This window comes from Lampetra fluviatilis, chromosome 6, assembly GCF_964198595.1.
Source record: "Lampetra fluviatilis chromosome 6, kcLamFluv1.1, whole genome shotgun sequence".
NCBI classification, from domain to species: domain Eukaryota; kingdom Metazoa; phylum Chordata; class Hyperoartia; order Petromyzontiformes; family Petromyzontidae; genus Lampetra; species Lampetra fluviatilis.
Genome location: NC_136280.1, coordinates 5,701,598 through 5,714,171, shown reverse-complemented (window position 1 = coordinate 5,714,171; position 12,574 = coordinate 5,701,598). Strand labels below are relative to the sequence as shown.

Below are 12,574 nucleotides of genomic sequence, written 5' to 3'. Positions count from 1 at the left end.
ATAGCTTACCAGTGCAGTGCCTTTTTTTTTACACAATGAAGGATGATTGCCAGTAACTTACAAGACAATTGGCTTGTGTTGGTTGTGAATTACTGCAGTGTCGCTGTGCGATAGGTGAAGCATATTGTCACACTCAAATTACAAATTACCTTTAAACGCATGTTTGTTCAAAATCTAAACTTTAACCGCTGAGGCTGTTTGCCTCATTAAACTCCAGGAGCTTGGGACATTTGTGCTGGATTATTTACATGCTTAAAGATGTTGTTGGGTTCACAGGAAATTTAAACAAGATTAATCACTGACTAATGTGCCCTTTTCCTTTATGATGCTTTTGTGCACCCTTACTTTGAAGGCCACATTCAAAACGTATTCCCACGGACACGGCTTTCTGTACAGAGCTGCCCAGCATGCTTTCCTGATTTACAGGAAACGAGTCGAGAATAAACACCATGTGCTTCCTGTCACTTAGGGCATAAGAAGAAAGCAACGGCTTCCGATTTTGCACAATTGAATGCACAGCGGTATATTGATAAGGAATGTGTTTTGTTTCAGGGCTAAGAAAAACACTTTACAACATAATCCCCTTGTTGCATGAGACTTTTCCTTTGTCACACTCCAAGCTGCATGCACACATGCTGAGCGGCCACTGTGGGGTCTAGTTCCATAGGGTGGTGTCTGAAATGTACTGTTGGTACGCCCTGGATACATAAGCGGTGTTTTTCAGTGAGCTGCATCCTGTCTGATCACAGCTCTTGAGGACACAAGCGGTGGTGATCTAGTCCCATTGCAGAAAGCAGTCGTGCTTCGAGGTGATGGCGAACACTCGCCTGCAACTGCTTGCCATGGCCCTGGCCCTGCTGGGCTGGCTGTGTATGCTCGTGTCCTGCATGCTGCCCATGTGGAAGGTGTCCGGAATGTCCTCCAGCAGCGCCTTCCTGGCGCAGGGTGTCTTCGAGGGCCTGTGGGTGCACTGCGTGCTGCAGGGCACCGGCGACATGCAGTGCAGGACCCACGGCTCCATGATGAGTCTGGGCACCAGCATGCAGATCACCAGGGCACTGGTCGTGTGCGCCACTATTCTGGGGGTGGTCGCCTTCTTCGTGGCGCTCGCCGGAGCCAAGTGCACCACCTGGCTGGACGAGAGTGCCACCAAGGCGCGCCTTGCCACGTCTGCAGCCGTCTGCTTCGCTGTGGTGGGCCTTCTGGAGCTGGTGGCCGTCTCGTGTATGGCCCATCACATCATCAGTGACCACAACAACCCACTGATTTCTCCGGACATGCGTCGTGAAATCGGCCTCTCGCTGTACCTGGGTTTTGGTGCGGCAGCGCTGCTGCTCATGGGATCCAGCTTCATGCTGTGTGCGTCCCGTGGCTCGGATCGTCTACAGTTTCTCAATCCACAAAGCAACGGAGTGTAGGGACGAATGGAACTCTCGTGCCGTTTTCAGGAAGCTGGTGGCATTGACTCACAAGTTAACCTGCGCACGTCTGGTTCGAGCTGATCAAGTTCAAGAGGAGAAAAGTAACTTGCGATGTTTGGTTGTCACAATTGTATCTGTCTGACACGGACTGATATGATTTAAAGTGGTTAACAATGTCTTCTGCAACTAAAGAGATGTTCCATTTATCCTTGTGCGGCGTGGACATTTACGACGATGCTGTGTGGTGTGGTCCGAGTAAAAGGCACTTACGAAGATTTGTGTAAACTCATCACATCCCGACAACCATCGTGTGGCAGCCAATGTTAAGGGGAATACATTTTGGGGGATATAAAATGGATGAAAACTGGATTTAAATAATACTTACGTTGTTGTAGATTGTACGGTATTGTTTCGCGGTAGTTTAACACTGATATTGTCTAACACGGCTTTTAGGAAAATTAAGTTATCCGAGCAGCGATTACACTCAGCGTGCACGGAGTTAAATTGATAATATTGGCGCATCTTGCATTATTTATACAATGATATATTTACTTGCTTTGTACACATTTTATACAACTTGATGTTTTAAAAACACAAACTTTACCTACTTTCTTTGAAAGTTTTCAACATGTGTAGTATTCTGTGAAGCATTGCATAGTCATGCACGTTTTTGTAATTTCATTATCATCCTCCGTCAACTTGTGCTTTTTATTTCACATCTTGGTAAAATAATAATCTCTTTAACATCATATAGTAGTGCTTTCATATTATTTAAGCATATACCCTTAAATTAGAAAAACATTAATTAAAAAAACTGTCCAGTTGTTTTTTTAAGTTAGTGAAAATACTCAATTATTATATTTACTGCACAGTTAATGTACTCGAAAATGTAAGTCATGCATATTATTGTGCATTACTTAGTCATATCGTTCACGTGTTTTTTTATGACTTGTATCATGATTGTCGCATGCGTTAAAAGAAAGGTATGTTCATCACTAGCACAGCACAAATAAAACATCCTGTCGCATGTGCATCCCTTGTGCGCGTATGATTTGACGTGCAGGGAGGAAATTGGGACTTTAGCGAAAATCTATTTTATTTATGAAAGTGGGAATGGTCGCAGTTTTCATGCATTTTGCTACTTATGTCACAGAAAAGTGTATGTACCAGAGCCTGGTATCTTGAGAGACCAGGATAGCACGGTTTGGATTTGGCTCGACTTGGAAAATAGCCAGTGGAAACCACCCAAACTGCGAGTATCCCATGCTGCCTCGGCTCAATGGCTCAGACGAAATGGTATATGATTTAGGATGAAACATATTCGCATTTCAAATTTCACAAGTTTTAATCAAACTTTTGGAACTGTTCGGTTTACTTTCGCCGTGAAATATTCATGTATTAAAGCTCACAAAAGTGACGCCATTCGATTCCCCACTTGACACCATTTTGGGAGGAAGAAATATGTGGGACTTTTTAGAACTACTCTTCAAATGTCATTATTTTAGATCGTCCGAAATCTACTACGTATCTAGTCTTTATTGTATGATTTTTCGGATTAATCTGAAAATTGTGATCACATCTCGAGTGAATTTACCTCCATGGTTATGGAATGATTGAGCCTTGCATCATGTCGGGACGGTAACAGGATAAGCATGAATCTGCGACGGATTGAATGATAAATTATTTTCACATTTTGAGCCCATACATGGAGTAAATTGGGCGTGCGTTTGATCACATGAAGAATACTGGAACGGGAATCGACGTATTTCTAACGACCCAATACTCGATGAAACGAGAATCGTTGGAGCGTGGATCAAGATGTGATATTTTGAATATACATTTTCCAATTATTTCTGGATCTCAAGAGACGATTTGTGGATCGAAAAAGCCCATAATCGGCTGCCCCTTGACGCTGATTGGCTTCCTTCTGTATGAACATAATTTTACATTCATCTTGTCGCGGATTTATTTTTTTATCCTGTTGCAGCCCACGCCTGTAATTCTGCACTGTGGAAGGCAGCGAGGGTCGGTGGATCACATAGAGATGTCGTGTAACTCCCTTCTCGGAAGGGTTGAGGGAGGTGCCATTCCCTGGCTTGCCAGGGGACAGGCGGTACAGCAAATGTGGACCCCCACCTGTTCCATCTGTATGGGATAGAGCGTTTGCCCCTCGCACGCGTGGATTTTCTCCTGGCGCTCCGGTTTCCTCCCACATGTAAACACTCATTCATTGACTGCTAACACCTTCATATATGTAGAGGACCGCAGAGCTTGGGAGGGGGATGATTTGCCGTGTTGTCTGTCGTTCAGAATCAGAATTTGTATTTATACTTGAGGAATCCGATGAACCATGAAGCCCCAGATGTACAGTCGGGGCGGGCCAGAAAGTTGCAAGAACAAACGAGACAAAAACACCATAAGAGTGCAAAGTATAGGAAATGTAAGCGAATCATTTAAAAGATTTATAAACAACTGCAACTAAACAATGTATTGTATTTCGATTTGAAGCTTTCGTGATTGCAGGGATTCATATTCTTAGTTCTTTCGATAAAGTCACGTAGAAGGGAAATAATAAAATAATAATAATTAAACAATACAATTCTTACGACGTTTCGATTGCAACACAGGCAATCATCATCAGGTGTGAAAACCACAGCAAGACATTTTGAAAAAAGTGGCGGTTGTTTCTTAACGTTAGCACCGCCACTTAAAAACAAATATCTTATTTTATTATTTCCCTTCTACGTGACTTTACCGAAAGAACCAAGAAAATGTATTGTATCTTACAGGATAAAACCCCACTTAGCTATTAACTAATTTTTCAGTGGCGCGATGACGTCACGACGCAACGCGCTCGACGACTTCAACGCCCAAAAGCGCGTCGCGCGCCACTGACTGCGGCGTGATGACGTCACCCCCGAACTACGGGGCGGGGGATTTCGGTGGGGGGGGAGGGTTCGAGGGGGCGGTCGGGAGGGCGGGGGGGATCCGGAAAAGGGCGGGGTTTAGGAAGAGCGGGGGAGGGGGTTCGGGAGGGCGGGGAGGGGGGAGGGATTGTGAGGGTGGGGGGGGGTGTTTCGGGAGGGTTCAGGGGGGTTCGTTCTACGCGACGACGTCATCCCACAAAAACGCGATGACGTCAACGCGTCCCTGCGCGGTGACGTCAGAGCGACGTGACGTCAGAGCGACGTCACCACGCACAGAGGCTGTTTTATTGTTCGGCGGCAGTGAATGGCCTCCGGTGGTGGCCTACGCTCTCCTCCCGGCTCCCTCTGGCCCGCACGCAACTGCGGGGAAGGCGCGGACGGAGCCGTCGAGCTCGCCGATTGACTCGGATGCCCGCCCGGCCGCTGCCGCGTGAGGCCTGCAGGCCGTGGTGATGGAGACGGAGGTGCGCGTGGTTTGCCGAAGCGGCGGTAGCTGCAGACAGAGAGAGGCCATTGCAGTGGCAGCAGTGCAGCAGCAGCGGTAGCTGCGTTGTTGTTGTTGTTGCAGTCGTCGGTTATGGTAGTTTTTATATAAGAAAAAAATCTGTTATAAATACTGCGACGTAGACGCGATGTTTACACATTGTAAAGTGTGTTGTGTGGTTTTAAAAAAAAAATTCTGTAAACAGCAAAACGGCACCTTAATGGTTATAATCGCTGTCGTCGGCCATGATCGATCCACTGCTGAACGAGGACCTCCCTCCCCGAAGCTATTTTGCGGTCCCCTAATGTGTCGTGATCCTCCAAGCCCAGCACCTGCACGCCGAGCCAATTCCATGGCTTCATCTTTCGCGATGGACGCTCCTCCGCGTGATGATCTCTCCTCCTCCTCTCCCCTCTCTCTCCTTTGCCTGCTCCTCCGTTGTTAGTCTCGACCACGGGGCAATCGTCCTCACCAGCAAGTTGGCCTAACCCAATCGCCACTATAGATCCTGTGTTTGACTTACTGTGTGTGTGTGTTCTCCAGGCCACGTGTTTCCCTTTCCGCCGCGAGCGTGAATCATCGCTCTCCAATCATCTCTCTCCAATGCCTCTTCTTTGGCAGCAGTCATTGACCAAACATTGCTCCTCTTTTAGACATTGTTAGGTTTATTTGTCACTCTCCAATGCCCCTCCAGTCGGGTGAACTTTTGCTAACTTTTTCCTGAGCGTTCACGCCTCTTTGGCAGCAGTCATTGACCAAACATTGCTCCTCTTTTAGACATAGTTTTACTTGTCAGCAGGTTAAGGTTATACAAAGGCACTCCAAACCCTTCTGTAGCCCGAATATTGATCCGCCGTTGTCGAGCGAACTTGTACAAGTACGTACGTGTACCGTACTTAATCACGTTTTTTTAAAATACAATTTCTGCATTTCATTCCCAAGGGAGTAATAAGAATGTCTCCGTTGAAGATTCTTCACGTTTTCTTCACTCGTCTTGTTTCTCCAGTCCACCTTTTGGAAAATGTTTAATGACGCCGTTTCTAACTTTGGCGAATCTTACCTTGTTTCACTAACCATGTTCACGTATCTTCTTACCTTTGCCATGTCATCTCGGTTGTAACTGTTCCATTTTTGCAAATGGTTATCTTTCAAATAACTTACTTTTTATATTTAGGCATTGGTTTGTGAGCTTCGATGACTGAATCAACTTCTACCGAGACATACTTTTTAATAGTCTACAAAGGCCAAGCACATAGGTATTTGAAAGTCATTCGTCTTCCCATAATCGAATTAATGCCATGCGGTTGGCCTCGACAATATTTCATTATTCCGAGTTGCAGTTCCACCTTTCTCCCAAACGGCTTCATGATATCTGCTACTGTTTACAAATACATGCATTTGTCGTTCATGAAGGCCACATTTGATCATCGGTGGCTTGAGCAGTGCTTCTGGAAACTGCGCCATGAATCCGACTTGACTCTATGCCAAAATGAGTTACTGTTGTGGTATGTACAACATCAGCACCGGGAAAGCAGATCTTCTCTGCATTCGATCGAGCTGGTACCACCCGTGTAGCCCTCAGGTTATGGAACGCTCTTCCACGAGATATCAAGGATCTCTGAGTCTAGACCTTTTTAAATGTCTTAACCTATTTATATGCTTCCGCTGATCAAACTTTTAGTTAATTTAGTAAATGGGTTCTTTAAGTGTATTTGTAATGAATTTCTATGCTGAGTGTCTGCTGCTGCTGTGTCATGTACAGTGCTTCGAGATCCTTGAGGAAAAGCACTATATAAGTATTATTAAAGGTGTCTGAGCTTGGTGGTGGCCTTAATAACAACACTTCACCCAACAGGTGTATGCCATTTCGTTTAACCAGGTGAGAACTCCAGAGATCAGGATACCCTCATTTGCAAGGGTGGCCGCTTTTAACCAAAATGGCAAAAGCAGCCAACGAAAATAAATGGGAGCATAAAAACCATGTTTAATAAAAAAAATTCACGTTAATTTTAAATCAATTAAATGTTAAAATAACACGCGTTGGCTTGGTCAAATTACTTACAAGGGGCGTCATCTGAGGAGGCTTCCAAGAATCCAGGCAGCGGACTCAGTAAATCAGGGTTCCCGATTGTAGCAAGTTGATGGTCACAGTCCTATCACCAATAACTGCACAGAAAATAATTTTATAAAAATAAATACATTCCTTTAATCCAGGAAGTATCAAAGTCTGAAGACTCCTTTTGAAAAGTATTTTTCTTAGAATGTTTTTGTATTTTTCTCTACAAATTATGTTTTCTTTGTGGGAGGTAGCTTTTGAAGTATCTGGAAAAAACCCACCTGTTTTACGACACGAATACAAACGCCGCTAGACATATAGGATCTTGAACTCACTCGATTTACTCCTGGTCACCTCTTCACAACCCAGCAGGTTTGGGAGTTACACAATTCTCCCTGCGAAACACCAATCCTTGCTTCCAAAGCACCGGATCACAGGCGTGTGATGCCAAGTCCAGCTGCTTAAGTGGCTGTGAGCGCTGTCTCATGCAGCACTTGAAAACATTCTTACATTCATGTGTGCGCGCAAGTGCTACAGTTATCGGCGACCAGCCTGAGACCATCAACTAACTATAACTTAGAACCCGGTTAAATCACAGACCTGAGAAAGTTTGTTAGCTCCTCGAGAATTATTGTTTAAGGGTGCTTTATAAGTTTAAAGTATTATTAAACCCTATAAACAGGTATCACCAAGAGTTTACGCTGACGCGCACAGTACATCATTCAACAACAGTTGCTGCGTCGCGCGGTGAGAAAATGGCCAAAGTTTTCCCGCAGTAACAGTTGTGAAGCACCGCGGAATGGCGATGACATTTTCCCCGTGCCACATTGTGGTGGCTTTCCGTGTGTGACGTGCGTGCCTCTGTGTCCCTCTGCTGGCAGGTATCACCAAGAGTCCTCGCGGAGCCTCCCACAGACGGGCTGCTCGTGATGCCACGACAGCCTCTTCTTGCCCCCCCAACATCCGCCATGGAGTTTCTCCCAACACAGTTCTTACCGAGCAACCAGTCTCCAACAAAGACGCGTCGCAGTGCATTTGGCGTCCCGGAACACGTCCGACCCCAGCAAGCCCAGAGTTCTGATGGACCCGGTCAGTACGAGGTTGCAGGTTATTGGTTTTGACATGCTCGTCGTTACTTCTTGTCAGCCTATATAGCAATCGCCACACATTGAGCATGGTTGTAATATATATGTATAACACCTATTGATTGTAAATTTTGTAGTTTGCTTATCGTGCAAGTTAATTAAATATCCTGATGCAATTACCCTTGTGGAGCATTTTTTAAATGCAAATACCGTGAACAGGTAGTTGAGTGGAGCTTTCCATAATAGAGGTTTTTGGGTTACTTCGTGTAAATATGAATGTCAAACCTGCCACCACCCGACCGACAGCCAATTAGTAAGGTTTGTCACATACAAAACATGCCAATTCGTTGCTAGTTCAGCACACCGGTGTGTTGGAGAGTAAACGCGCGAAAGCCTACGTGTTAAACTGGAGCTCTCTGATGTGTTTTTCGTGCTGTACCACGTATTTTTTGGCATGCTGTCCCATTGTTCCACTCCACCTACGGAGCAGTAAGTAGAGCGCACATTTTAAGGGTGCGGAGGTGGGGGGGTTGGTGGGGTGCTGTAGTATGTTACGTACCTACAATGTATTGCAGCACATCATCCTATTGATTTCCATGAACTTCAACCCCCGTGGGTCAATGTATGCAGAGCCGCAGGCTAGCCTCCCCGCCGGCTGGGAAGGGTCAGCGGAGCACGTCTCCCTACAGTGGCAGTGGCCCATTCCTGACGCCATGCCCTGGGTCACCCAGACTGCTGCACCCGTCTCCTTCACCGCAAGCCATCCGCGAGAGACACACTGCCAGTGAGGGTTTATGTTTTAATTGTGTTTGTACTTTCAGCAGCAACAAGAACACAACCAGGATTACATGATAGCAAGGTCATTGGGGATAAATGTCAAATCGTAAGTGCCCCGCCCCACCTAGCTGTCGTCTTGTATATAAAAAAAAAAGGAAATTAGAAAAGCAAGAGGCAAGAAAGGAAGAGAAAATGAAGGGTGGGAAGAAAGACAAGAGAGAAAAGGGGGGAATAAATGGGTTGTAAGTACACTGTGTGGGGAAAGCCAGTGAGGAATTAAAAAGCATTCACCAACTAAGGGTGAAAGTATAAATGAATTGGCTCTACCCATCTGTAATAATGGGTCACGATAATTTAATTGTGATAATCCAAAATGAAGAAGATTCCGTTTTAAGTTGTTGCTATTAAAGAATTGCCTGGTAAAAACTGGCCTAATTGACCTATGGGTTGCTCAACATTTGCAGACACAAAAAAACAAAATGCAAATGCCCTTTCCCCAGGTGGCTCCCTTTCGGTTTCCATACAGCTAACATGCTGCCAAGGAAACAACAATTGGAGAGCATTACCGAATTCATGCGAATACTTAATTTTTAGTACTCGTTTTTCTGCTTGTATTTGCCCATGGCATATTATTCGGGGCTTGTGTTGTTGTCGGGTGAGATTGTTTGCTTGAACAGCTGTCTTCCCATCCATGAGTCCCAAAACGTGAATTGGCATTAGGCCTGCTAGGTTGTGGGTAAGCAGTAGTTTATTGCTGTTTGTTTTTAACAAATATCTTGTCATGTCACTGAATAGTTTGATAAATCTGTAATGGTTTTTACATGACAGTGGATCTTTGTATGTGCAAGCCTTTCCTGAATCTTAAAAAAGGAATTGGCGGTGTGTCGGGATCATTGTGCATTGGTTAAACATTAATCTCATTGTACGTCGTTATATATAGCATTAAATAAGTTATTTTTACACCAAGTAACCACGTAACGCTGTGCTCTAAGAGAATGGTTTGCATCGGTGTGTTTGTTGCATGTACACTGTACGTGGTGACTTTAGGTCTGGGCTCAAGAGTGGTGGAGTTCTGCGGCTCAAGAGGAGGAAGGCTGTGGAAGAAGAGTGCGTATAGATATACCCTGCAATTAAACAAAACATACCTAGCATTTATCCAGAGCTGCATGTAGAAACTTACTGGGGTGGGACAAGGTTGGGGGGTGCATTCCTCGAATTTCAGCTGGACCCGACGTTCATTAAAAAAATATATCAATCAAATCGATTTTTTGGGGTGACAAGGGTGGATGATCCACTCCCTTTGTTTCAGCTCTACCCTTTTGATCTGCCACTTGATTATTCTGACTCTTTAGACATACCTTTGTTTCACTTGGGCAAAAGATTTTTCATTCATAAAATAAGTAGTATTTAAAGTGTAATACAATTGAGTTGTGTCAGGAGGTTGTCTAGATTTATTTAACTTTTTGGGAGTTTATGCTATGTCGTAAGAATATATTCCGAACGGGGCATCGCGGTGGCAAAATGTCAACTCCCTTGCCTGGTAGGCAGGAGGTCGCGAGTTCGATCCTGATCCTGACGCCTGCATATTTGGAGTTTGCATGTTCTCCCCGTGGTTGCATGGATTTTTCTCCGGCTCCTCCGTTTTTTCCTTCCATATAAAAAAAACGATAAATTGCCACATGATGAGCCACTTCGTTGAGCTATCATTTGTGCCCAGGTCACTTCTGAAAAAGAGCTATACAGCCCAGTGGGTTTTACCCGATAAAACAAACATTTTAGTTTTATAGTAACTGGCGCCCATTCTGGTAACACGGCTCTGACCTTGCCGATAAACTGGTGTGACTGTCAGTTAATCATTTTTAGGGGCTCCTCTTGGGCCATGCAAAAACTGATGACGTTGGTTGTCTGTGCCACTGCAGGGCGACTCGGTGCAAGCAAGCGCTCACGGAAGAAATGATGGCAGCCAAGCTGAGCAGCCTGAGCCTCAACAATGACCACGTGTACGGCTCGAATGGGTTTCCAGCGCGGCGCGACACGCAGGAACGCGACAGCAAGTACCGCCAGTGGGAGGAGGCGTACCGCCGCTTCTGCGAGCTCGAGGGCAGGTGGGAGCCCAGTTTGTCAGCGAATCAATCTTTTATTCATCGCCATGGCAATACTGCCACCACCTTTCCACAAGTGTGATAGGAATGTAATTGGGCATTTGTCCTTGTGCAAGAACAACAGGTGTATTGAAATGTGGCTTTGTTTTCACATATTTAGTAGTGTTTATGTGCATTTTTTTACAACTGATAGACGAATAAAGGGCTATTTAATTACAATAAAAACATTTATTTCACAGGTGTAATAAAAAAAAAGAATTATCCTGGGTATAACCTGAAGATACAGCCACTTTAATTTCAAGGTATCACTCATTTTAAGCAAAAGACACGTAAATAAATCACTTAATGGACAATGTTGGAATTGCTGAATTTCCTGATTCATCTTCCACTGTTTACATGGGATGTGTGCGCAATTAAAGCAATGGGCATATCTTGAATAGGTGTATTCGTACATGTACTGTTTTTCATCACTTTCAAATTCTGTTTAACTCGTACAGCAACCAGTTCAGACAAAATATGCATTTTTGTATTTATGCTAATTAAATACTAATCAAATGTTTAATACATATAAGATTCATGTTTAATATTATGCTGTGTCAAGCGTGTCAATTTCATGGCAGATGTCTTGCAGGTAGTCCTTCGCCATCCTTGTCTGTTGGCAGTGAGCCATGACCACACATCACTGGTCTCCTAGCCGACTGTAATTTCATCCACGGCGTGCGTCATTGCACCTGCTTGAAGACCGATGCTTGTCACTATTAATAATCTCCCACAACATGCCATATAGCCTCTCATCAAGCCGCAGTACAAGACCAGCTGCCAGTACAAGAATTTGAACCGATACAAGCACCGGGTTCAGTGTGCATCCAATTATTTGGAGCGGCTTCTTTGAGAAGTCTGTGTGCGTGCAATTCACCGGTCGCCATCGTTTGCGTAGCACCACTGTGCTTTCATTGCATGTTGCGAGCGCACATGCTTTACATCGTTGAGAGTTAATGCAAGGATCCGCTTTAAGTATGGCACGTGCCACCTGCATGCTGCAGCACGAATAAAGATTTAAAAAAACATGGAAAGTGGCCAATAAAAGTTGGTTATTGTGCTTTAAAATTAACGTGGGTTATTGTTGTAGATTTGCAGACTGAAAAACATTGTGCCGCATTGGCTGTCCTTCAAACATCTGTTCATTAGTGCCCACCACCAGCTCCGAGCTGTCTTGCGGAAAGTATTCACAGGGGGAAGTCATTAGAGGTGGTAATATGCGAATGGATCGATTTTTGCCAACAGTATAGCAACGTTTAATGACTCCTTTTACACACAACTGCTCTTGATTACTATTCCTTTGTGACCACGTTCTGGTATAGCCTTGCAAAGTAATTTGTTGAGTTGGATGTGGTAAATCCCTTTTAAGACTGTGACTACAATTGGCGAACTTTTGAGTATACAAAGACAAAGATCCCTCAGATAGCCTTAACAGACTGTTGGGGCAAGTGCTGTTAGCAGGCACCTATGAAGGCTGGCACGGCACAAGAGGGAGTGGGTGGCCAGCACTGCCTTTGTCTCCCTAGTGGCGATGTTGATACACTGCACCAGGTACTCGTATGAGGCCGAGTCGACCTAGGGGAGGCCCAGGACCTGTTCAGATAATTGTCAATGGTGTTGGCCGTGAGCGGGAATTGAACTCGGGTCGCCGTGTTCGTAGCTCTGCATGGTAACCACTATACT

At 44.9% G+C, this 12,574-nt stretch overlaps 2 protein-coding genes across 2 annotated transcripts; both read left to right on the top strand.

Annotated features, from left to right (window-relative positions):
- Positions 1-506: 506 nt before the first annotated feature.
- Positions 507-2,454, top strand: LOC144933083 (claudin-6-like). Its single transcript, XM_078857596.1, has one exon. It carries the CDS (start codon positions 813-815, stop codon positions 1,416-1,418), a length of 606 nt encoding a protein of 201 aa, XP_078713722.1. The 5' UTR covers positions 507-812; the 3' UTR covers positions 1,419-2,454.
- Positions 2,455-4,633: 2,179 nt separating this feature from the next.
- Positions 4,634-11,093, top strand: LOC144933081 (uncharacterized). Its single transcript, XM_078857594.1, has 5 exons — positions 4,634-4,812; positions 7,770-7,977; positions 8,604-8,757; positions 9,798-9,857; positions 10,670-11,093. Exons 1-5 carry the CDS (start codon positions 4,801-4,803, stop codon positions 10,932-10,934), a joined length of 699 nt encoding a protein of 232 aa, XP_078713720.1. The 5' UTR covers positions 4,634-4,800; the 3' UTR covers positions 10,935-11,093.
- Positions 11,094-12,574: the final 1,481 nt, after the last annotated feature.